This window comes from Clarias gariepinus, chromosome 2 (genome assembly GCF_024256425.1).
Source record: "Clarias gariepinus isolate MV-2021 ecotype Netherlands chromosome 2, CGAR_prim_01v2, whole genome shotgun sequence".
In the NCBI taxonomy this organism is placed as follows: domain Eukaryota; kingdom Metazoa; phylum Chordata; class Actinopteri; order Siluriformes; family Clariidae; genus Clarias; species Clarias gariepinus.
In genome coordinates this window covers 6,342,518-6,368,236 of record NC_071101.1, presented here as the reverse complement: position 1 = coordinate 6,368,236, position 25,719 = coordinate 6,342,518, and the positions used below count along the sequence as shown (strand labels likewise).

Below are 25,719 nucleotides of genomic sequence, written 5' to 3'. Positions count from 1 at the left end.
GTTACCAAATTGCCCGTAGTTTGTGAATGGGTGTTTAAGTGTGTATGTGTGTGCACTGCAATTGATTGGCACCCTGTCTGGATGTACCCTGCCTGGTGCCCTAAGCCTCCTGGGATTGGCTCCAAGTACCCGCGACAGGAGCCTATGAATATAGGATAAAGCGGTATAGACGATGAGTGAGTGAGTAAATAATGTAGACTAAAAGAAAGAAATACAGTAAGAAAAATGTTTTACTCCTATAGGCTTAAAAGTACCTAAAGATGCAATAAAAAAAAATTGCCTATGCGACAACTTCAGCAAAAATCTCATTTCATCTCTTGCCCGTTTCAGCTACTCAGCATTCATCATCACCAGAGAACATGTTGCCGTGTGGGGTGTGATAAATGCTTTGAGATAGTTGGATGCAGAGTTCTGTATAATCAATACATTATCTACAGCACTGTGCCAATGGTGGGAACAGAGTGTGGTGGTGTGGGAGAATTTAGGACGATTAAAACAAGTCATTCAGCTGCATTGTTAATCACTTGCAGAGGTCGTACAGAGGGCAGGGGCAGAACAGGCAGTAGAGCTAGGCCTAACATTCCTTGGGCCCGAAGTAAAATTCTGATAAGCGGCCCTCCTACATTACCTGTTCCATGAGTCATTCTGTGCAGACCCCCACTAACACCTGACACCCCAGTGCTCCCATGACAATCCTCCCTCCTACAAAACATCTTGCTCCATCCATCAGGAAATAAATAAACCAGAATGGCATAAAAATAAACAATATTTATTTAACTGACAATATATAAACCAAAAGATACAACCTGGGCATGTTTCATGTGATCACACTAGCCACACCAGCTAAAATGTATGCGCAGCTTTACATAGATTTTTAATGCATTACATAGATTTTTGTTTAAACATTACCAAGATAACAGGACTTTAAAAATGTTTAGCTTTTATTATTATTGTTTTTTTATATCTTACCACAATAAAATAAAAAACTTTAATTAGTATAATCTCTGAAAAATATGAATATAAAATGCAGTTAAAATCTTTACCAGAAACAAAAAAGTTTTTTTTTTCTTTTTTTTTTAAATCATGTTCACTGTTTTTACATGTGAACGAGGTCAGGCTTACATTGGCCTTATGAGCCTTTTACTATGTATTAACCCGGAAATGATTTTATTTTCTTCATTTTACGTAAATACTATTAATTAGCAGGTGAGTTATGTAATATTTTAACAATATTTTTAAAAAATTTAATTAAAAATAATTTTAAATAATTGTCATTAACAAAACCAACTTAAAACAGATTAAGAAGAGAACCAGAGGAAACAGCGTAGTTTTTACAACATAACGTGTGACACCTTGTGCTGCTCAGCGTCTCTGAGGCCGTGAGGCGACTGTTGCGTAGGTCACACTGTCTGAATCTGATGATGTGTTTTTCTGAGCAGCAGCTCTGGGCCCTCTGCTGTGTTGGACACTTGCATAATGAATGTTTTCTTCCTGTAAAGACAGACAGAGGAACATCTCATAACACCATGAAATAACTGCTCTACACACAGCAAAATCCTTACTGTATATTAAATATGTTATAAGGCTTCTGTTTTGTGAAGTTAATGTGTACTATGTGATGAGCTGAACCATGTTTTTTATGTATCCAATATATTTGCAGAGAGTATTTCATCACAGATTAGAATTAAAGACTTTATGAATTTCTTGAATAAAAAGCATCTAGTTTTTTAATGCTTTACAGCTATAGGACAGAAAGAGCTGTACAAACTCATCACCACAGCTAAATCAACAACGTGTTTGTTAGATCCAATCCCAACTATATTTTTAAAAGAAGTGATACATACACCTGGAGACAATATAACTTCTAAACATTATAAATTCCTCACTATAAATTCCTCATTATAAATCACTATATTTAGGTCATGTCCCTAAATCTCTCAATTTGGCAGTTATTAAGCCTCAAATATGCACATTCTTGCAGGAAAACAATATATTTAAAGAATTTCTGTTAGGTCCCACAAGGGTCAGTTTTAGGACCTCTGCTGTTCTCCATATACAGTACATGCTTCCCTTGGGTAACATCATTAGAGGATATGGGATTAGTTTCCATTGTTATGCTGATGATACCCAGTTATATATCTCATCAAAACCAGATGAAATATCTTTGTCCAGATTAACTGAATGTGTCCAAGATATAAAAGATTGGATGACAGATAATTTCTCTTACCAAATTCAGATGAGACAGAGTTGTTACTTATTGGCCCAAAAACAAATACACAACAGCTCTTACAATTCAGCCTGCGTTTAGAAGGATGTACTATTACTAGCAGCTCGACAGTGAAAGACCTGGGTGTAATATTAAATAGCAACTTGTCTCTTAAGAATCATATTTCCAATATTACAAAAACAGCCTTTATCCAGCTTAGAGATATTGCCAAGCTTAGGAACATTTTATCTGTATCTAATGCAGAAAAGCTGGTTGTGTAGGTTTGGATCTACACACGCTGCTCCTGAGCTCCCAGTGATCTAGACTCTGCCCTCTGCACCTGTCTTGTTAAACTGGTGCAAAACTGGACTTGTTAACTTAGCCTTCTTCTGTTATACTGAAATTCCAGCTGCCTAAAACATAAAAATTTTATGTCCGCACAAAATTCCTGCTATCTGTTTTGACAAAAATGAGGATAGGTTCCTTGTTGAATCTGGTTCCTCTCAAGGTTTCTTCCTGTTGCCATCTCAGAGACTTTTTCCTTGTCGCCATCACCCTTGACTTGCTCATCATTTAAGCAATTTCTGTCTGGGATTCATAAAGTTCTTTGAATCTTGAAGGGACAATCTGATCATTATGATCTATACACATTTTTCTCGCTCATACACGTTCCTATAATTTTCTTTTAATTTTGTGAAGCTCCTTTAAGACAATGATCATTGTTCAAAATTAATTGAATTCAATTGACCTGGTGGGTTTCTTCCAGGTACTCCAGTTTCCTCCTATAGCCCAATGACATGCAGCTTAGGCTAATTGGCATTCCCAAATTGCCTGTAGTGTGTGTGTGTGTGTGTGTGTGTGTGTGTGTGTGTGTGTGTGTGTGTGTGTGTGTGTGTGTGTGCATGCCCTGCAATGGACTGGCACCCTGTCCAGGGTGTACTCCCCCTCGTGCCCTAAGTCTCCTGGTATAGGTTCCAGACCCCTGTGGCCCTAAATACAGGATAAAGTGGTATAGACAATGAGTGAAAGTAATTAAGTGAATTGAATTAAATATGTAATGAGTAGGGCTGGGCAATATTGCCCAATAATAAATAAATGAATGAATAAATAAAATGGGTGAAAGACTGTGAAACACATGATTAAACCTGAAAAGACATCGGTGACCCTCAATTTCGAGAAAGAAATGTGGTCGAAAAAAGTTTAGTGCCTTCTGTACAAGGGTGTAGATCTGTTGTGATCTGAGTTTGCTTCAGTTCAGCAACATTACCAAACCCCAAACATGAGGTCTGCTTACAACCTTAATATACTCAATGACCAGGTTTTTCCATACATTTTTTCGTCCCTCATGACGCATATTCTGACTCTCTTTTCACCAATACAAGATTTTGGAGAAAAATGAATGCGACCCTGGACTAAGATAAATGTTGCAACATGGCATACGCTTATTGAAATGATGCCATGGTTAATGCATGTGGTTTTGCCCAGTAATGTATAAACAAGTACAAACATGAATAGAACATTTGAAAATCACATTAAAACATTTACTCAAATGAATCAAATTAATTGACAACATGCCTCAGCACAAGTACTGAGCATAAAAAGTCAAAGTGCTCATGACTAATTAAAAATAATATAATTAATTTATTAACTTTTTATTTTTTTTATTGTTATCATCATCAAAATGGAGTTAATGTTATACACATGTAGGGTAAGGCTGATGCTCATGTTCACTCTGTCTTAAGTAAAACAACATTATAGGATCTTCAATAATCAAATACAGGGCCATGCTAAGGCTATAGTGATTTAAACCTATAATTAATAATATACCTGCATGACATTTTCTTTCTTACTTCTTTTAAAGTTAAATTGAATTTAAAGAAATTAACTGTTGTGGTTTCAATTTAACTACATTGTATTATCTGAAAAATGTGCCTCCATGCTTCACTGTCTTCACAGTGTAGTGTGGCTTGAATTCAGTGTTTGGGGGTCGCCTGACAAACTGTCTGCGGCCTCTAGACCCAAAAAGGACAATCTTGCTTTCATCAGTCCACAAAATATTGTGCCATTTCTCCTTAGGCCAGTCAGTGTGTTCTTTGGCGAACTGTAACCTTTTCAGCACATGTCTTTTTTTCAACAATGAGACTTTGCGGGGGCTTCTTGCTGATAGCTTGACTTCACATAGCTGTCTTCTAATAGTAACAGTACCAAGAGGTAACTTTAGATGTTCTTTGAGTCAATTTTGTTATACTCTCTATCTTCCTATGCGGTTTGACTCATGGTGAGATTTGGTGTTGGGCACCGTGAGCTGCCGCAACTGCCGGCCAACGTTCCGCTGATGTTCCGCGAAGTTCCGCAAGCTTCCGCAAGGACCAGCAAAAAAAATTATTGTGAATAATATGTTAAATTTTTCGTGCGAAAAGATGAAAACGTTCTTACAATGCCAAAAACTCGTGGTGAATCATAATGAACCGTACTTATGGCCACCGCACGAAACCGCATAGATGATTTGGTATCATTTTAGCAGAGCAGCTTATCATTTTCTGCACGTCTTTGTAGGTTTTTTTTCCATCTCTAATTAACTTTTGAATCAAAGTACGCTGTTGTTCTGGACAATGTCTGGACAACCCATTTTACTCTGATTTTCAGAGGGAAATGCACAGGGCAACCTTTTCTGCATTTATCCTTAAATAACTTGTTTGACACCTGGTTTTCACAGAATAATTTACCTCTCTTATTGAACTCCACACTGCTATTATTTTAAACAAACTAATATTTGTTTTTCTTTACTTTCAGTAAACTAATAATACATTTAGCACAATATAACAGAAAAAAACATAATTTTTCTTTATGTTGTGGTTTAGAATAGAACGTCCAGGGTTGTACGCTGTACTAAATTCAAGCCGCCCGTTTACTCAACCTTTCCGATCCCTCCTCCATATCATGCTGACATAGTAATATCAGCATCTTACCAACAAATTATTGAGAAAATCTATCCTGATTTGAATCAAACTAATACTTTTGTGAGCTGACCATCTGTGCCTGTCTCCCACGTACCCACAAAACCGTGCTCACTTCGCCGGAAGGGTGTGCCTCAGAAAAGGGAAAGACTTTTAAGAAGGTGTCAGGACAAACTCCTGACATCCCTCTTTTGGATGATACCGAGGATACTGATGGTGAGGATGATGATAACTCGAACGATGAAGGTCCGGATGAGAGGTCTCGCCCCAAACCTTGACAAGAAAACACTGCATTTGTTTTCTCCATTGGACCAAAGGGTCCAAAAATCCTTCCACTATCCGTAAGCACGCTAAAGAACATTATTAAGATGCTCCCTTCTCCCAACAAACCTTTGCAATTTGTTGATATGCTGATAAAGTCTTCTAGGCACCCGTCAGCTCATGGGTGTGGATTATCGCTTTACTTTTATTTTTATTTCCCTTTATCGGTTTTGGGAGATGGGTACGATGAGGCTGATTTGATAAAAAACGTAAAATGCTTAGACTCTAAAACAGACAAATTGGTGGAAAAGTATTTATGACATAGTGGAAAAATTTATGACATAGATGAAGGAGGACAACGGAAAAAGAGGGAATATGACTTTCTTTGAGGTAATTCTAATGAGGCTATGAATCCCCTAAAAGATGAGCTAACTACTTATCTTTTTGCACGTCAACAAGCTAGTCAGGATCTGTCACAGGTAACTAATTGTAGACAGGAAAAGAGTGATACTACATCCAGATTTCTCGAGAGATTTAGAGAGACCTGGATCCTTTTGGGTGGTATGCCCCTTTCTGAAGAAAACCATAACCCACTTTTTCAGGGTCAGAGCACACCCTGTAGGTCTGGTAAGTGTTATTACTGTCATAAATAAGGTCATTGGGCTTGTGAATGTCGCACAAAGGCCCGAGATGAGGGACGTGATGGACAAAATGTGCATATTCAACTGAATAATGGTCAGTGGCATCATGCTAATGAGGTGTTTTCTCCTAATCCTTCAGGGATGCAGGTAGAAGCATATGATGCATAGGGATGCCTGCAGAGTTTCAGTCCCGCGATGTTACTTTGTACTCCTCAGGTTAATGAGTTGCCCTTTATAGAATTTTGTATAAATGGTTCCGTATTCTCTTTCTTGTTGGATACAGGTGCTACAATGTCGTCTTTGAGTCATGATTATGAGGGGCCGCTCTCGAATAAAAGTATCAGCTCTGTGGGAATTGAAGGGGTTGCTCAACAACATTTTACTCCTCAGGTAACTTTAACATGTTTTTTAGATAAGGGAATTCATCTCTCTCAACGTTTTGTCTGTATGCCTGATTGCATTTTTAATCTGCTAGGACGTAATTTAATGAGCAGACTACACATGTCCTTGACTTTTTCTGGTGCGAAACTCACTGTTGAAGTGCCTGATTCAGTTCCTTTCTCCTACCTCACAAATATGCGTGTAAGTATTTGTGTCCTTTCTTCACAGAATATTTCTCTTCTGCTGCCCTTAAATGTGTGCCAAGCAGTCTGTGGGCTGAACACAAGGACAAAGTGGGGTTAGTATGCTGTGTTCCTTATAAAACTAAATTAAAACACTCGCAACTTACTCATTTTACGACAAACGCATCAGGACAGCCATCTCGCACAATGATCCGCTTCAACAGCCTCTGACATGGACTGCTGACATGATTGAGGCATACAAGGAACTAAAAAAGGCCCTATGCTTCGCTCCAGCGCTGGGCCTGCCTAACTATCAAAAACCGTTCCATCTATATGTGTGTGAGCACAGAGTCACTGTATCTGCTGTATTGGCACAGGAGCATAGGGGAAAGGGTGATGAGACCATGTGCTTTCTTATCTAAAACTTTAGATGCTGTGGCACAAGGTTTTCCCGCCTGTCTCAGGGCTGTGGCCGCCTGTGCGGTGATGGTACAAGATGCTAAGAAGATTGATCTCTGTCATCCTATAATTTTGTATTCTCTATATTAGGTTAAACAAGTGCTACACACTATATGAAGGCTTAGGTCTGGGTATGAAATTATCCTTTGTTCTTTAAGTAACTTAGCGATAAAATTCACCTCTTCTTTTGACACCCCCAGATATGCTCTGGCACGCTTGATCGATGAACAGGACGACACGCTAGTAGAAACAGATCATGACTGCTGCTCAAAGATTGACACTCCTCTAGTATACGTCCTGATATGTCTTCTACAACAATAACAACTCTATGAAGGTACAAGGTAATTTGCTAGCTGATTGTTGCTAAAGAAGCAGCCCGAAAACAGATTTTCTTTCCTGACTCTGATTCTGATCTGATCAATACACGTTTTCTTGCTAGCTCTTTGATTCCCAATGTAGATTTATTGTTTTTGCAAGCTTCCTGATTCCTGAATGATTCCTTTTTTTGGCAAGCTCAGAGTGCCTACGTTGCTTCCGATAGTTTATGGTATTGTGCTGATGGTCATTTGTGCCTGCTGTCTCATTGTCTTCCATTCCTCGTGCATGAGTTCCACGGTGTTACACATCGCGCACAAAGGGGGGTTAAGGAAGATATGAACAAACTCTTTTACAAAGCTAATATGCTCGGAACAATTGATTCCTTAATATCTAGATGTTTGGTATGTGCTCAGAATAATGTGACAAAGGTTTTAGGTAAACACAAGGTAAACAAGTCTTCCGTTACCTACTGCCCCATTTGCAGAGTGGCAAATTGATTTTACGCATATGCCTGCATATGGCAAATTTAAATATCTTCTGGTTTTGGTCGACAAGTTTTCTAGGTGGGTGGAAGCTTTTCTGTGTGCTCGAGAGAATGCAAAGGTGACGACCCGAGTCCTAGTAAAAGAAATACTACCTCGTTATGGCGTGCCTCATGCTAGTGACTCAGATAAAGGAACACCTCTTACATCACAGGTAACACAGAATTTCTGTAAATATCTTTCACTGTCCTGGAATTAACACATTCCTCATCATCCACAGTCATCAGGTATAATAGAAAGAACAAATAGGACACTGAAAGAAAAATTGACTGAAGCAATGAAAACTATGGGAGTAAAAACTGGGTTGATCTGTTACCTGCTGTTCTAGCTGAAATGAGAATGACACCAAGAAAAGACGTGCACATCTCACCACATGAAATTATATTTGGCAGACCGTTTCCCGTGCCATGGAGGAAAGGTAAACCAGCGATAGGAACAACTGATCTTGATGTACATATTGCTGAATATTCTGCTGCTCTAATAAACACTCTTACCAAACATTATAAACAAATTGCTGATGTGACTTCAATACCATCAACAAAACCCACACATCCTTTTAATGTGGGAGATACTGTTCTGGTAAAATTTTTGACCCCCAGAAAACTGAGAGATTGTAAATATGACGGACCAGCAGAAATAATCGCAATCAATTATACTGATGTCTTAACTTTTTTTTTACACAGTGAATCCATGCAACTAGGCTAAATAGATGTCCTGTCGGCATGAGATCAAAAGATGAATAAATGCGAAATTTAAACACTCCTGCACCCACCTTTTTGGCTTTTTGAGTGTGTGCGTATATATACTCAGCAAAAAAAAAAAACCTCCTCTGACTTTCAACTGTTTTTACTTTCAGTAAACATAATGTGTAAATATTTGTATGAACACTAAAAGAGTCAACACCATAAGACATAAACTAAAAATGTTTCACAATGTGTCCCTGAATGAAGGGAGGCTCAAAATCAAAAGTACCAGTCAGTATCAGGTGTGGCCACCAGCTGCTTGAAGTACTGCAGTGCGTCTCCTCCTCATGGACTGCCTATTGCGGACAGTCTGAGCACTGATGGAGGGATTGTGTGTTCCTGGTGTGACTCGGGCAGTTGTTGTGGCCATCCTGTACCTGTCACGCAGGTGTGATATTCGGATGTACCCATCCTGTGCAGGTGTTGTTACACGTGGTCTTCCACTGCGAGTATGATCAGCCGTCCTTCCTGTCTCCCTGTAGCGCCGTCTTAGGCGTCTCACGGTGCGGACATGGCGATTTATCGCCCTAGCCACATCAGCAGTCCTCATGCCTCCCTGCAGCATAACTAATGCACGTTCACGCAGATGAGCAGGGACCCTGGGCATCTTTCTTTGGGTGTTTTTCACAGTCGGTAGACAAGTCTCTTTAGTGTCCTGCGTTTTTAGAACTGTGACCTTAAATGCCTACTTTCTGTAAGCTGTTAAGGTCTTAACGACCATTCCACAGGTGCATGTTAATTAATGGATTATGGTTAATTGAGCATGCATGGAAAACATTGTTTAAACCCTTTACAAGGAAGATCTGTAAAGTTATTTGAATTTTTACAACATTATTGTTGAAATACACAGTCCTGAAAAAGGGACGTTTCTATTTTGCTGAGTATATATACTTCTGTCTCCCACAATAAACTTTGAACGTCTCACTAAGCACTGACTGTGTGTATCATTGAGGGGTTCCCTGGATCCAGGCGGGACAGGCAGAATACAGGCTGAGCACTGAGTAGACAAAAGGGGTCTACCAAAATTCAAGAAATCCTTACAAGGGGTTTAATGCATTTATGTGATTTAAATTAAAAGTTATTATATGGATATGGAGCTTTACTCACTTTTTTCAACACACTGCTATTATTTTGAACACAACTGTATGTATGTATATATATATATATACATATATATATATATATATATACATATATATATATATATACATATATATATATATATATATATATATACTGTATATATATATAGATAGATAGATAGATAGAATAATATAATCTATCTCTGGTACCTTTTCACTTCTGTCTATGGTGTTCCTGAAGCAACTGCATGATATCCTTAACTTTTCTAAAAAGGAAAATAATTTAATTTGTTAAGAAAAAAGAATGAAAAATATTTGGAAGAAAAAAATATATATATATATATATATATATATATATATATATATATTATATAAAAAGGTCAAAATAAGAAATATAGATATTGGGTTTTATGTTGTTGTTTTTTTAAGTTAAATTCATGCTATAAAATATCATCAATCATTAACTCACATCATATAGGTATAATAAAAAAGAAAGATGAAGATTTTTAGACATTTTCGATTTTTTTCTAAATGTTTTTCTTTCTTTTTCAACATTTCCAATATATTTTTGTGATTTCACTCTTTTCTAAGGTTATAGAATGATTTCAATAAAAAAATATAAACATTATAAACATTACTAACCCTCTGGCATTCAAGTTCAAATAGAGTATTAATTATGCAAATTAGAGATTATATAAATAAAAACACCTTTGGGTCTGCAGCAGAACACACACATGCAGATAAAATTCATTAGCATAGACACCAGACACACACACAGTGTAATCCTGAGCTCTGCTCCTGTAGACTGCTGGTTATCTTGAGCATCAGTTGAGTTACCAAAGTCTGTATGTTGATAATCTGAAATACAAAAAACAAATAGTGACATAGATGTCAGTTTTGTACAGAGAAAAGTAGGGATGCACCGAAATTTCGGCCGCCGAAAATTTTCGGCCGAAATAGCATTATCGGTTTCGGCCGAAACGTAAGAAAGCGCCGAAAATAAAAGCCGAAATTGTCGCCACGCCTCTCCCATCCTCCCGTCTCGTTTGCGCTGTCATTACGCATCAAACACGAAGTATGTCGGCGGTTTGGAAGCACTTCAAAGTTTCAGATGAGGACAGCAAAGTTGCAATATGCAACATTTTTTTAATACAAACAAAAAGAAAATATTTTAAACATGTTTTTTAATGAAGCCATTTTCGGTTTCAGTATCGGTTTTCGGCCAAGTGCATCCAAAAATTTCGGTTTCGTTTTCGGCCCAGAATTTTCATTTGGGTGCATCCCTAGAGAAAAGCATACTTGTGTATGTATGTGTTTGTGTATAATCGTTTATTGACCTGTAAAGTTGAGTCTGATGGGTTTCCCAAACTGAGTGTGTGTCTTGTTTCGTCCTCCACAGTAATAAAACCCCAGATCTGTCTCTCTAACTCCAATAATCACCAAACTGACTGAACTGCTATTTTGTGCTACATTAAAGTGACTCTTGTCTACATTATAACGAGGGGGATAGGTTTTCTCCAGCTTCAATTCCTCAGCAGATATCAGCAGCTTCACCTCATCAGTTCTCAGTCGATACCACAATAACTTAGGATAATTAGTGATCGTACAGGTCAGGGTGATGTTTTCTCCAGGATGGACAGATCTGACGTCTGCTAAAGAGATCTCAAGGAGACACGGTGTAAAGAAAGCTAAAAGGTCAAGACATTCAGAAAAGAGAAACATCAATTAGTGAGTCTTTACTCAGTGACTGCTTCAGATCAGTTTTAGCTCATAAATCAAGCTAAATTTAAAGCTGTAACACTGATGTTATAAACTACTTCTATGTTAAATTCTGGTTAAAACAAATATATATATATATATATATATATATATATATATATATTTGTTTTAACCAGAATTTAACTTGTCTATTGACTGTGAAAAACACTTGTCTATTGACTGTGAAAAACACCCAAAGAAAGATGCCCAGGGTCCCTGCTTATCTGCGTGAACGTGCATTAGGCATGCTGCAGGGAGGCATGCGGACTGCTGATGTGGCTAGGGCAATAAATCTTCATGTCCGCACTGTGAGACGCCTAAGACGGCACCACAGGGAAGGACAGCTGATCATCCCCGCAGTGGAAGACCACGTGTAACAACACCTGCACAGGATCGGTACATCCGAATATCACACCTGCGTGACAGGTACAGGATGGCCACAACAACTGCCCGAGTCACACCAGGAACACACAATCCCTCCATCAGTGCTCAGACTGTCCGCAATAGGCAGTCCATGAGGAGGAGATGCACTGCAGTACTTCAAGCAGCAGGGTGGCCACACCACATACTGACTGGTACTTTTGATTTTGGGCCTCCCTTTATTCAGGGACACATTGGGAAACATTTTTAGTTTATGTCTTATGGTGTTGACTCTTTTAGTGTTTTTACACATTACGTTTACTGAAAGTAAAAACAGTTTAACGTCAGAGGACGTTTCTTTTTTTGCTGAGTATATATATATATATATATATATATATATATATATATATATATACAGTGGAACCTTGGATTACGAGTAACGTGGTTTACGAGTGTTTTGCAAGACGAGCAACAATTTTTAATAATTTTTTACTTGAAAAACGAGCATTGTCTTAGTTAACGAGCACCGAGTATCATGTTTCACGCATGCGCTTCTTGTTTTAACAACGAGCGTTACATCATCACAAGTGAGCCAACGGTTTTTCTCTCTCTTGCAGCAGAATTGTAGGTAATCGTCTCTCCTGCTGGGTGAATACACACACGCGCTGTGTGTGTGTGTGTGTGTGTGTGAGATGTGCGTGTGCGCGCGCACACACACACACACACATTAACGGAGAGACCGTTTTTAAAACCGTTTAAAAATTAGCAAGGAACATCCCTAGTCACACTCGCGTGAGTGCATACTAACGGGATTACTACTGTAAAGTAAAACAACAACAACAACGACAACAAAAATTAAACAGCTCCTCACCTTTGAAAACAGTCGCGACAGAGAAGAGTTTGTGTGTTTATTTGGCAACCTGAGATAAGGGGAGCTGTAAAGCCGAGACCTATCGTCTCCCCTGCTGGGTCTTAGTGCCTGCAGTGTTTTTGCGTGCGCGTGTTTGTGTCTGTGTAAGGCAGGGAGTTTGTGTGTTTATTTGGCAACCTGAAAGAAGGGGGCCGTAAACGCGAGCGAGCCCCCCTTCATCCCCCCTCCTCTCAGGTTGCCAAATAAACACACAAACTTCTCTCTGTCGCGATTGTTTTCAAAGGTGAGGTGCTGTTTAATTTGTTTTTTTGTTTGTTTTTGTTGTTGTTTTGCAACATCAGCAGTGATCCTGTTAGTATGCGCTCACGTGAGTGTGACTAGGAATGTTCCTTGCTAATTTTTAAATGGTTTTAAAAACGGTCTATCCGTTAATGTGTGTGTGTGTGTGTGTGTGCGCGCGCGCACATTTTACACACATACACTGCATGCACAAACGAAAACCCTTATCTGTCGGGGTTTAATTTAACATTTTTTTTAAGGTAAAGTACAGGTTAATTTGTTTTATTTTTACTTTATATTTTGTATTAATTATATTTATGTATTTATTTTTTTGGGCTGTAGAACGAATAATTTAAGTTTCCATTATTTCCTATGGGAAAATAAAATTTGGTTTAAGAGTGTTTTGGAATACGAGCCCACTTCCGGAACGAATTAAGCTCGTAATCCGAGGTTCCACTGTATATATATTACTGTATGCAATCTCTATATACAAGACTAATAATTTACATATAAGGTAGATATATAAGGTGTTATATAAAGGCAATTAAGTCCAATCAATTATTTAAAAATATTTTTTTTTTCATCAATTATTTGTATAATTAACTCCTATTTGGTATTTTGCATGTATATAAACTCACCGAAAAGCAGCTGTGGTGTAAAAAGCTCCAGAAGAATGGCCATTTCTTGCTGAGATGCTGCGGTGGTCAACAAGGTGGTGGTGTGGTGTATTTTAAAAATAACTTACTCAAGGTAAAGCCTCTTTGTTCTTATTGTGTGTATTTTCTTCCTGTTTAGCTGTACGCCCCTACATCCTCTTTTGTCAAGTGTTCAGTAAGCAGTGCCATATTAATTATCAGAAAGCACATATAAACAAAGTTCATACAGTTACATAAACAGGAAAAATTAATAAGCAATTTATTAAATTATTATCAGGGTAATTTTTTGCTTACTCTTGAATTGAGTTGGGACAGAACGGTCATGTGACCAGAGAAATATACGCTGATATAAAACACATTAGCACTGGCAACCAAAAAAATTTAGTGAAAGTCCCCAACCTTCGAACATTCAAGTAATGAATTTCCACAGACAAAGTTTGATACTTATTTACCTGAGTTTTTATTTGTTCTCTTTTCAGGTCGGTCTTTAGAGAAAAAAGAAAATAAATAATTCTTCTTTTTAAATATCTCTGCTCTGATTGTGTGTGTGCTTTTTACACATTATTTATTCTCACAAGTGATTTCTTTTTAAACATATGCAGATCATTTCCTCCAGATCATGTGGTGGCTTTAGTGGTTGAGCTCGGTGTGTGAATGCAGGACTGAGTCTTGGAGAATGTGTGTATAATATTCATGTCATTGATGAGTGTACATTTGTGCCTGATTAACACTCATCCTGTTTACACACACTGTCTCACAATTAAAAGGAAGACGAGCAGTGAGAGAGTGTTGTTCAGAGAAAAAAATAGTCCTGTGTGTGTGTCTGTGGGTGTGTCTGTGTGTGGGAGAGAGTGAGATTAAAGACATGCCCTTGATCTATGCCATGGGTAACCATAGATCATGGCTTTTAGGAGATCGTGTTTCCCCATCATACATTTGTGTTAAGATGTGTGTGAGATATTGAAAGTAATTCAGATACATAGTAACACATGAATAACTATGAGTGTGGTGTACTATAATTGCTCTACCTAGGGTGATTTTCGTTCTGACTCCTGGGCACTATCTTATGCTGCTAATTTAGCCTATAACTTTATTATTATGCATCACAACAACACAAAATATATGTCAAACTCACATTTTTACATGTGCCTATACATTTGAGACAAGTATTGGTACGTTTGTCTTTGGAACTGTGAATAAAGACCATGAAATTGGGAAAATTTATACAAAACAGAATTTAACTTCACAGATTGGCATCAAACTAAATTGAAGATAGAGATTTCTTTATTTTAAGTAACGTTTATACATCATAATTTTCAGTAGGCACTAAGTAATTAAGAGAAAGTTGGGTAAAATGACTCAAAATTCTTCTCTGCTGCCCTGATTTTTCAAAAATGCCAAAATTGTACAATTTTACAGCAGATTCATTACTGCTCCAATAAACCTGAAATATGACCCAGCTCAACATTCCTCATCACTAACATCCCCATAACTCTGTTTCTGGGGAAACATAGATCTGTACAAGACAATTTTGCAGACATACAAGAACATCTTCCAGTCTCACATTTGCTTTGTTTGCAACTGTAGTGGACGTCCTGCAACACACTCTCGGGGGCCAGATTTCTAGTCATCCAGGTCACTGTGAACTCCCCATCCTCGATGTGCCATCCATTTCCAACAGGTGAAGGGGCACACATTATACCTTTTAAGAGAATGTCTCATGCTTATGGCTGCTTGGTAGTGTTGGTACAGGGCATCACTTGTTGGAAGCATGGATCGTTCTTGCAAAGCTGACAATGCCATGCAGAATGCTTGCATCTTACATCGTTCTCACTTTTGCCACATGGCTGCTCATACAGGTGACACACATATTTGCAAAGTACTTCAAAGGTAGGCTGCTCCAAGTTAAAACTGCTACCCAGTTTTCTAAATGCAGTCAGGTATTTCTCTTTCCCACAAGCAAAAGAAAATTACTTTTTTTTCATTTGCCATAGAAGGCACTTGTAGAGTCACAGTCAGAGAAGTTCTGGGTACCAATGAGTGCCGACATACACTGGTGCCAAGGGCTAATGACACCTTAGATAAGTTAATAATCCTTGTTTTGTCGCCAACCCCAGTGAAAAAATACAATCTACATGGTAAATCTTGCTGCAGACTTGATGCTATTGAACTTTCTCTTTGCGGACCAGCTGCTGTTACTTCAGTTGACTCAGTTGTTTCCGTATCTGATGGATGCGATATTATGTCTACCAGTTTGTCTGCAGAAAGTGTCTTAACACAAACAAATTCACTGCTGTTGCGCTTTCTTGGGGAGTGAAACACCAGTTGGGGGAAATCAGGTCAGCCTCCTGTTCAGTTTAATCTGTCTGAAACATAAAGATGATCACACCCATCTAAGATATAATCACACTGAAAAAAATGAGTTAAAAAACACTGTCGGCTTTTACACATTGATTGTGATTATCATTATTATTAATTACATTATTGTAAGAAAAATAGAATAAAAGTTTGCATAAATGTTCTTTCCTAATTTGCAAAAGAAAACTCATAGTGTTTAAATTACCTGTAGTTTAAAGCATCAAGATCTTTGTTTTTTTTTTCCACAAGATTTAAAAAGATCCTTACATTTAGCAGACGCTCTTATCCAGAGCGACTTACATTTTTATCTCATTAAACATCTGAGCAGTTAAGGTCCTTGCTCAAGGGTCCAACAGTGCCAACTTGGTGGTTGTGGGGTTTGAACCTGGGATCTTCCGAACCGTAGTCCAATGCCTTAACCACTGAGCTACCCCTGGCCCATCCTTCTTAGCTGCGTAATTGTCAGCACCTCTGAGGACAACTTTTCCTGCAGAAACTCCAGCACTGAAACAATTCGGCAGTGGATTGGGTCTACCTGCTTCGGCATGCACCAACTTTCAAATACATTCCATTTGAGGGCCTAAGCTCTTCTAGGGGAGGGAGCCCTAGCACTTAAAATAGTCTTAATTACGCTGGCTGGGGGACCAGCTTGACTTAGTTTGTCCCATTCAGGGACTGAACGTGAAGGTTCCAAAACTCGGGCCGGGGATGAAATATCTTGCGCCCCTGCGCCTGAGAAGGATCCCACCTCATTAAAATCACCCATGGTGAACCGTTGAAGAGGGATACTAGATCCGAGGACCACACTCTAGTCGGCCAACAGGGCACCATCAATAAGAGGCGCAAACGCTGTTGATAGACCTTTGCCAAGACTCCCGGGAGCAGAGCTATCAGGCAAGGCGTCCAGACCCAGGGGAGCTGGAAGAGTCAGAGAGTAGTAAAGGGGACATTAGCTGATCTTGCGAGGCAAAGAGGTCCACCTCTGCTACATGAAATTCCTTCCAGATTGACTGACTACTTTGGGGTGGGGTTTCCATTCCCCGTGTGTCAGAGATTGAGAAAGTACAACTGCTCCCACATTCATATGCCCTGCAATGTAAATTGCCCTGAGGGACACAAACCTGGTGCGCTAGCTATTAGCGGCGCGAGCACAGTCCGCCCTGGTAATTAATATATGAGACTTCCATAGTGTTGTCCACCCGCACTAGGACATGGCAGCCTCTTAACTGCTGGAGGAAGTGCTTTAGGACCAGAAATAGAGCCATCATTTTAAGGCAATTGATGTGCCGCGCGAGAAGATGGCCTCTCCAGCTTCCTTGGGCTGGACGGTCATCTAAGACCGCACCCCAGCCTGTGAGAGAAGCATCTGTCGTTAGCATCTGCGATGACAAGATGAAGTTAGAGTGGGACCCAGAGTAAAAACCAGGGTCTGACCACATAGGAAGGGTACGAAGCACCTGGCGCGTAATCTTTATTGGGGATTGGCCCTAGAGTGAAATCCCCTGGTTCTTAGCCACAACTGAGACTGAGGTCTGAGGTCACTTTCTGGTCTAGCTTGAATTCCTCAAGGGTGTTGAGAATGGATTCGACACGGGCAGGAGACCGCTGTGCCCGCTTACGCTCGAATCCCATGTGGTACCTAATATGTTGTCCCTTGAATAGGAAAGAGCACGCTTTTCGTGGTGTTGGGTCTTAATCCCAAGAAACAAATGTGAGCCAGGACGACATGCTAATGTCGAAGCGCTAGCTACTAAGACTGGGCCAGCCAGTCGAATATGTAATTCAATATGGATGCCCCGGAGTCATAAGAGCCAGAACTACATCCATGCATTTTGTATGTGTGCAAGTGAGAGCTAGACCAAATGGAAGGACCCGATACTGGTAAGCTTTGCCCCAAACGCGAACCTCAGGAACCTCCTGTGTTGTGGCAATATTTCTATATGAAAGTAAGCGTCCTTTAATCGTTTGTCACAAATCAATCGCTTGGTAGAATTTGAGAGCAATCACTTTGACAGTCAACATTTTGCAGCTGTATTATTCATTTTAGATAGCGGGACAGCCCGCAAAATCTAAAAATTGGACGCAGCTCCCCGTTCCTCTTGGAACCAAGAAATACTAATTATAGTAGCCTGACTCAATGTCTGGTAGGTGAACATGTTCCATGGCCCCATTCCTTAGCAACTTTTGTCAGCAGATGCACACTTTCCGGTGTCACGGAAATGTGGACCACTCCGTTGAAACGCGGAGGTCGATGTGCAAACTGAATCCCGTAGTTCTTGTCTACAGAGTCTTTAGTACCCAGTGAGATAAGCCTGGCAGTAGCTCGCACGCTGCCAGCTTCTCTGAAAGGGGTAAAAGTTTTAGTACTGGGACTGCAGGGGGGCGGGGTTTGGGGTGTTAGTGGTTCGGCATCCTGGGATGTAGCAGGATAAAACCGAGGCACTAACATAATTTTGGAGATCGGTGTTGTCCAAAACACCAAAGGCGACGGAAACTGAACACCGACCCCATGGGGGCATGCTCTTAATGGAAGGAGCGCTGAGTGCCGCTCCCCGGGTCCTGAGCACAACAGTGCGGCGATCTGATCTTTTGGAGGCTGTCTGTGAGGGGTGACGAGCCATACCCCAGTCCTTACGGGGGGGTGCCCGGCTGCTGACGCTCTCCTTCTGCGCCTCTCGCCTGGCGAGAATCAGATCTGGTCGAGGCTGGGTGGCCAACGGCCTCGACTCCTGAGCACGGCGTGGGAGAAATTTCCCAAAGACCTGTTCATACAATCTAGCCTCTCGGAACCTAGTGGCGACGGTATTAACAGCGTCGCCGAATAGGCCGGAAGGTGAAACAGGAGCATCAAGGAGTTCTGTCCTTATCAAGCTCTGTCCTTATCCTTGATGCCTGTTAGATTTCGCCATAAGTGCCTTTCAGCAGTCACCATATGGGCCATTGAATGGCCGATAGCTTGGGCTGTCTGTTTAGTCGCACGCAGGGATAAATCAGTAGCCCGTCGTAATTCAGTGAATGCTTCTTGATTCACTGTGCGGCTCGTGCTCAGATCTTTCAGCAGATCAGCCTGGTACGCTTGCAAAACTGCCATGGTGTGCAAGGAAGCGCCGACCTGACCTGCTGCTTGAAACGCTTTCCCTACAAGGGTAGAAGAAGTTCTAGCGTTTTGGCTCCATCTCCTGGCCACCCGACAGGAATCTGTTGTGTAATTTTGAGTGTTTTGGGTGAGCTTGCTCCTGTGGCCAATCAATATGCAGTCGTTCGACTGCATGCGTTATAACCTTATGCTCCTCATATTCTCTCTCATCTTTAAAGGAGCGTTCTGAGGAAGCTACTTCCATTTCCACAGAAGCAGGGGAGTAAGTCTCTTCAACGCACCCACGAGAGGCACCGAAGTGCGCTCGTGAAGTGGAAGGAGAGACTTCGGGATCGGGGGAGAGGGCGAGAGAAAGGAGGGGCTCCGTCTCTCATGCCTTGGCCAAGTCAGCCTGTGATCCCCATGAGTGCAGCGCGGCTCGTGGTTCCCTAAAGAACGCAAGGCGCGCGCATAGCAGCTTCATGGGGAGAAGATCACAGTGCTCACACTCTCCATTAAGCCCTTCGAAAGTGTGCTTCTCACCCAAACATTCAAAGCAGAAAGTGTGCATGTCGCCCTCCGAAAGGAATTTATAGCACGGAGGGGGACATCTAGCTCTAAACTCCGCCATTATTGTCTGGTGAGTTTTATAAGCTTTAAATTCTGCTGTTAGCTTTTTAGTATGCTTGTTTGACACACACACACGCACAATGTGGTAAAGAAAAAGATCTGAGGAATGTTGCCGGCTCACTCCTATTTATAACCTGCAGGTGCGTCTAATCAGATGACGTCACCTGATCGAGGTTATATAAGCCAAAATTTGGCGTGTTTGGTACACACATGCTTCACAACCGGCAACATGAAAAGATATTCCCATAGCCTTTTTACGCAGCATCGAGTGTAGCCTTTGAAAGGGAACAGCGGCTGTCAGTCAGAGATTCGTTCCTCTCCTGAGCTCCCACACCGCTGATGACGGTTCATTTAAGGGAAAATGGCGTTAAATACAAGGTCTGTATACACATATTCACTCACCTGTCACATATGACAGAAAGATTATTACTATATGTGAGATTTATTACTGTTACCGTGTTAAGGTTACACTTAAACTTTCAGGCTGGTCTGAGGTAAGATAATTTAGCTGACAATAGCTGCTAGTTAGCGAAAGAATCCCACCTGTGTATAAAAGAAACGGATAAGATGTCTGAGCTTTTTAGCTTTCTCTGTAGAATGTTTGCAGGGTGACGAAACTGTAACTGTAGTATTCGCATGACGCTAGCATTTAGTTAGGTTGCTAGCGTTAGCAACCACATTAACATTAGAACTTTATTAATATCACTGTTTGAGACAATAAAATGCTGGGGTGTTACAAAACACTGACCCTCTCACAAATATCCAGACCTGCTAACCCTCCCGTTTTTCACTAGCTAGTAATTTACTCTGCGGTCAAAAGTCGCCCGCGTTGAGCATGTCCGGTTTGAGATGTGCTTGACCTGCGTATACGACAGCGTGTACCAGTTCCCACTAATATCCAACAACTTCGCACAGCCATTGTAGAGGAGTGGACCAACATTCCACAGGCCACAATTGATAATCTGATAAACTCTATGCGAAGATGTGTTGCACTGCATGAGGCAAATGGTGGTCACACCAGATACTGACCGGTTCTGAGTCCCCAGACCCCCAATGAAGCAAAAAACTGCACATTCCAGGGTGGCCTTTTATTGTGGGCAGTATAAGGTACACCTGTGCACTACTCATGATGTCAGATCAGCATCTTGATGTGGCACACCTGTGAGGTGGGATGGATTATATCAGCAAAGCAGGAGTGCTCACTATCACACATTTAGACTGATTTGTGAACAATTTTTGAGAGAAATGGTAATATTGTGTATCTGGAATGAATTTTAGATCTTAAAGTCCATCTCATGAAAAATCGGAGCAAAAACAAAGGTGTTGCATTTATATTTTTGTTGAGTGTATATATGAGCTTTATTCCAAAACCATGCTTATTTTGCTTATTTTATTTTTGGTAGTAGCTGTCTCCCAGCCATTTGCATTGGGCAGCAAGGAAGCTCACTCGTCTCTCCAAGTTCCTTCTTAGCGGTGAAAAGCGCTACAATATATATATATATATATATATATATATATATATATATATATGCGCTTTATTCCAAAAGCCATGGTTATTTTATTTTTGGTAGTAGCTGTCTCCATGTTTTTGTTTCAGGTTACCTATACCCTAGCTTTGTAATTTTTTTATTTAGTGTAAATCCTATTACACATTAAATTGATAGTCTTATTCAGTTTGATCTTTGTTATTCAACAAATTTTTTACTTTCTTTCATTTCTTTCTTAGGTTGGCACCAACATGGTGGAATACCTCCAGCAGGCTGAAGGGTCAAGGCCATACCCCTACTGTACATCCTGACGTTGGGAAATAATGACCAGCACTGCTCTCAGGCATTCGTCATTCTGGTGGGACAGGCTCTGGAGCAATGCACACTACTTGGGGCGGTTGATGTGTGCTTCAAGGCATTTTATATTTTTGACATTACCTATCCAAAGCAGTGTGCTCCTGTATAGGACTTTTTGTAATGTTGCTATAAAATAGCGAGGCCTACTTGAAAGTCATAGACAGTGTTTGTATGTTAAAACGGGACCAGGGCTGGATAGTTTTGTTCTGCAGAAAATATATCTAATGTCACAGAGCGATCCTGCTCTGTAGAAGCTGCCTCAGCCTATTTGTGTTATTACTCCATTCTGCCCTTGTGAGTAATAGTATAGTAATGATGTCGCTGTTGATTATCTGCTCTTGTGCTTCTGAAAAATAAATGTATGTTGTATGTATGGTTTGATTTTTTGTAATAAACCAGTATATCAAAGTAATTTAACCGTTTAATAGACATGGGTATTTTTTTTTTTTTTTTTTACAGATTCACTGTAAAACATGAAAATAATAATAACCTATTTGTGAGGTAGAATTAACTCAACATTTCAGTTAAAATGAACCAACATCTGGATAGAACATTTGACCAATTTATGTGGTAGAATTAACCCAGCATTATAGTTAAATATGACCCAGCATTTGGGTTAAATATTTAACCCATTTTGCTAGGTAAAAAAAATAACCAATTTTGCTGGGTAAAATTAACCCAGCATGTAGTTAGTCCTATATTTACCCAGCAGCTGGGTTAAAAACAACCCAGATTGGGTTGTTTCTAACCCAGCATTTTTTAGGGTGTAGCTAACGAATTTATTTGTACAAAAAATGAACTGTTATATAGCTTATGTTTGTATCGGTTTATTGTTATTATAAAAGAAATTACATTTAAAGACATCGAAATTTAAATATAGAAATAACCGGAAAAATAGACTTTCAGAATAGAACATTAGAATTACTAAAAATACACTTCTATCTTTGGTATAATATGGTTATAGTATAGTATTTAGCAGCTGTGTGACGCATCCTGTACTCTACATTCCAGACTCTTTGGTGGAAGTTGTTGATGTTTATTTTATTTATTTATTTTTGTCTTTGATGTTAACTACACAAAGCAGTGTCTTCCCACCTGGGAGTTTCTCCAGCATACTGTATATCAGATTGATGGACATGAGTCCTCATCTGTTACATTTTTGGTGACGGCAGTTTTTTTTCAGCACACATTTAATCAATAATATTTTTTAAAAGTTTGATCCGGCATTATAATTCTCCTCTTTAATTTTCAACATAGTCGAATCAGCGCTCAACCGCACATATAAAGTTTTCGAGAGCGCAGAGTTGTATTATTTTGTTGTACTAATTAATATTTATACAGTATAATCAGGACCTCTTATTCCTATTTACTTTAGGTCGTTGTCCTTGCAGTGAGCGCTTTGCAATGTCAGACACATTCAAATGCAAATAATACACCCTCCCCAGATGTGTATCGGCTGTTCTCACCTTTACACTCGGAGAAACTAAAATGCACACTATGCAAATGCAAACTAAAACTAAAAAGTACACTAAAAAAATGCTGGGTTTCTGTAAACACATCGTTGGGTTGTTTATCCTGGATCAAAAAAAATTGTGGTATTTAATAGCATTCACTGGTTTTAATAATATATAGTAGTTATTCAGTTACAGATTTTTATACTGACTTTATTTGACATACTGGCTTAATTTACTTTATTTACTTTATTTTTTAAATAAACAGAGTTACTGCATTGTGTTTCAAGACATCCTTAATTTACATTTTTCTCCTAATTATATGTCCACAGATACTTTGACAACATACACTTATCAACTTATCAACATACATTTATCAACAAGTATTAAGAATGTGCATTTAGATCCGAGAGGTTGTGAGTGCCGACTTGTGGTTGTACAGCGAAACTGAAGTAAAGCGCAGAGATAAATGTGTAGTACACAATTGTGCCTGTCATTTTGTTTATGTGAATGACACTTTACATATTTGTCACTATTAATCTTCAACTTCGACTTCAAAACACTGAACTGGTGTTCTGAGTATTGTCTGTGTGCAAATCGGTAGATGCAGCTTTTCACATCAGAGCTGTGAACTTAGTCAACTTCAGTTGTCACATCAGTCAACTTACAAAAACAAATATTAATTTTACAAGTTCTCACATTTAAATTTGCAAGATCTTGGGTTTTGCTACTGATTTACCTTCATAACCTACACACCTACCTGCCATACACATGCATGTAACATGCAATATATCTTTATTATCCCATTGTTCTGCATCAAACGCCTTGCTTGACTCGGCAGTCAGATGAAGTTTCCCAAAAGACAACAGACTCAGGAAGTAATATCTAGCTTTTACTGTTGCTTATGGAATGACGTAAAACTGCAAAACATACAAATTACAAACTGTAAGTATACAAAATAATGATATGTACACGCACAAACACAACTAGGACCTTTTAAAGGCATAATATTAGCTTTAACTTCCCTAAATCATATAGGTAATACAATCAATCAAGTAAAGAATAAAGTTATACATCCAACATGTAAAATAACATGGATATAGCCTTTGTATACGTGAACATAAGTAAAATAATAACTATACAATGTCTACATACTGAATGTGCCTTCAAATCAACTTAAATCAGGCATCGATATCAGCCATGACAATGTGCTCTTCGGTATTACTGCTAGACTCACACTATTGATGTCATCAAACAAGGACACGAACGCTAAGTGTAGTACCGATCTCTGTCCAGAAGGTGTCACTAAACTGCAACTTAATACAAGGTTAAATGTGATTAACTCAATAGAACAGCACATCCATATAAAGCATTGATGCGGTGAGAAGTTGTGTTTATAGATTAACTGCCAAGCCTGCTTATGAAAATTTGCTAATTTAACTGGGATTTGTCCAACAAAAAAAATTACATTTTAAAAGGAAATTAATGCCACCCAAAGAGTTAAATATGTGATTGGGAAAGACATTTCATATATTATCTTTATTTTTAGTAAATTCAATTATCCATTTTTTCTCTATATATTTTTCATGTTGGTTCATGTTTTTTTTTTTTATGTACACGTTGAAATGTTGCCCTGTTTATTTCTGTTTTAATGCTTTTCTTAATTTTTTTTTTTTGTTTTGAACCACTACACAACAAAACTGTTTTAAACTTGACTGCTTGATTGTACAATATTATTATTTTTTTCTGCAATACTGAAATAAAAAGTGAAACTTTGGATTGCGAGTAACTCGGCCTACGAGCGCTTTGCACGACAAGAAAATTTTCTAAATACATTTTAACTTGATAAATAAGCAGCATCTTTATATACAAGTTGTAGGCATTTGCTTTGTCTGTGAATGATCACAACTAATATATGACTTGACTTGAACGCTCCTTGTATTTTATCTTCATGGAGAAGTGCACTTACAGAGGATTTATGATTGTCCACGATGATGCAGTGTTTTTTATGTATTTTTTACTTTTAGTTTCCCGTGGTGAAGACACACCCAGAGGTCTCTCATCAGCTCCAACAGGTGAGTCAGTATCTACTGAACCTTCTCTGGAAAACAACCTGATTTTATTAATTAATCATCTATTCAGTCTCTTTTTAGAAAGGGGTTTAAATAATACTTTATTTTAAATCATTCTTTAGAAATTACAGACGTTTTTAAGTGCTTTGATTTACACAGGCTCAAAAGTAACTGGACAGTTGACTGATAAGCATTTTAAAGGCCTGTGTGTATTTGGTAGATGTTGATGAGACTCTCAGTACACAGTGTAAAGAGGTGCTGATGCAGGTGAAGGAGCTCATCATTAGTCTGTACATTAGAATAGAACTGAGTTAAACAGGACTGAGCTCTTACTGGTGTAGGGGGCGGGGCTATAGCGTGGGGGCGGGTCTGTAACATGTGGGCGGGTCTGTAACATGTGGGCGAGGCTGTAACATGTGGGCGAGGCTGTAACATGGGGCATTTCTTATTCTGCTGTTAGCTTAGCCGTGCTGTCTGAGTCGCACCGAATACTGCTGTGATGCTCATGTAAATGAATTCTAAATATAGGTATACAGCTTGGTGACAATAAATAAATAAATGAATAAATAAAGCAACAAACGAAAGATTGCAA

General features: G+C 39.2%; 1 protein-coding gene and 1 long non-coding RNA gene across 2 annotated transcripts; both read right to left on the bottom strand.

Annotated features, from left to right (window-relative positions):
• Nucleotides 1–1,245: 1,245 nt before the first annotated feature.
• Nucleotides 1,246–13,721, bottom strand: LOC128513978 (CD226 antigen-like). The gene is made up of 5 exons (XM_053487575.1): nucleotides 13,679–13,721; nucleotides 11,110–11,460; nucleotides 10,481–10,630; nucleotides 9,983–10,038; nucleotides 1,246–1,491 (listed from the first exon to the last, which is right to left on the bottom strand). Exons 1-5 carry the CDS (start codon nucleotides 13,719–13,721, stop codon nucleotides 1,363–1,365), a joined length of 729 nt encoding a protein of 242 aa, XP_053343550.1. The 3' UTR covers nucleotides 1,246–1,362.
• Nucleotides 13,722–15,055: 1,334 nt separating this feature from the next.
• LOC128515202 (uncharacterized) lies at nucleotides 15,056–24,360 on the bottom strand. Its single transcript, XR_008356600.1, has 3 exons — nucleotides 24,211–24,360; nucleotides 23,816–23,975; nucleotides 15,056–16,062 (listed from the first exon to the last, which is right to left on the bottom strand). It is a non-coding gene; the product is annotated as an uncharacterized LOC128515202 (long non-coding RNA).
• Nucleotides 24,361–25,719: the final 1,359 nt, after the last annotated feature.

Coding starts and splice junctions, on each gene's coding strand:
- LOC128513978 (XM_053487575.1), bottom strand. CDS start 13,721: ATGGCCATTCTTCTGGAGCTTTTTACACCACAGCTGCTTTTCG. Junction 11,461..13,678: donor TACACCACAGCTGCTTTTCG/GTGAGTTTATAT, acceptor TTGACCTTTTAG/CTTTCTTTACACCGTGTCTC. Junction 1,492..9,982: donor CCATAGACAGAAGTGAAAAG/GTACCAGAGATA, acceptor CTGTCTTTACAG/GAAGAAAACATTCATTATGC.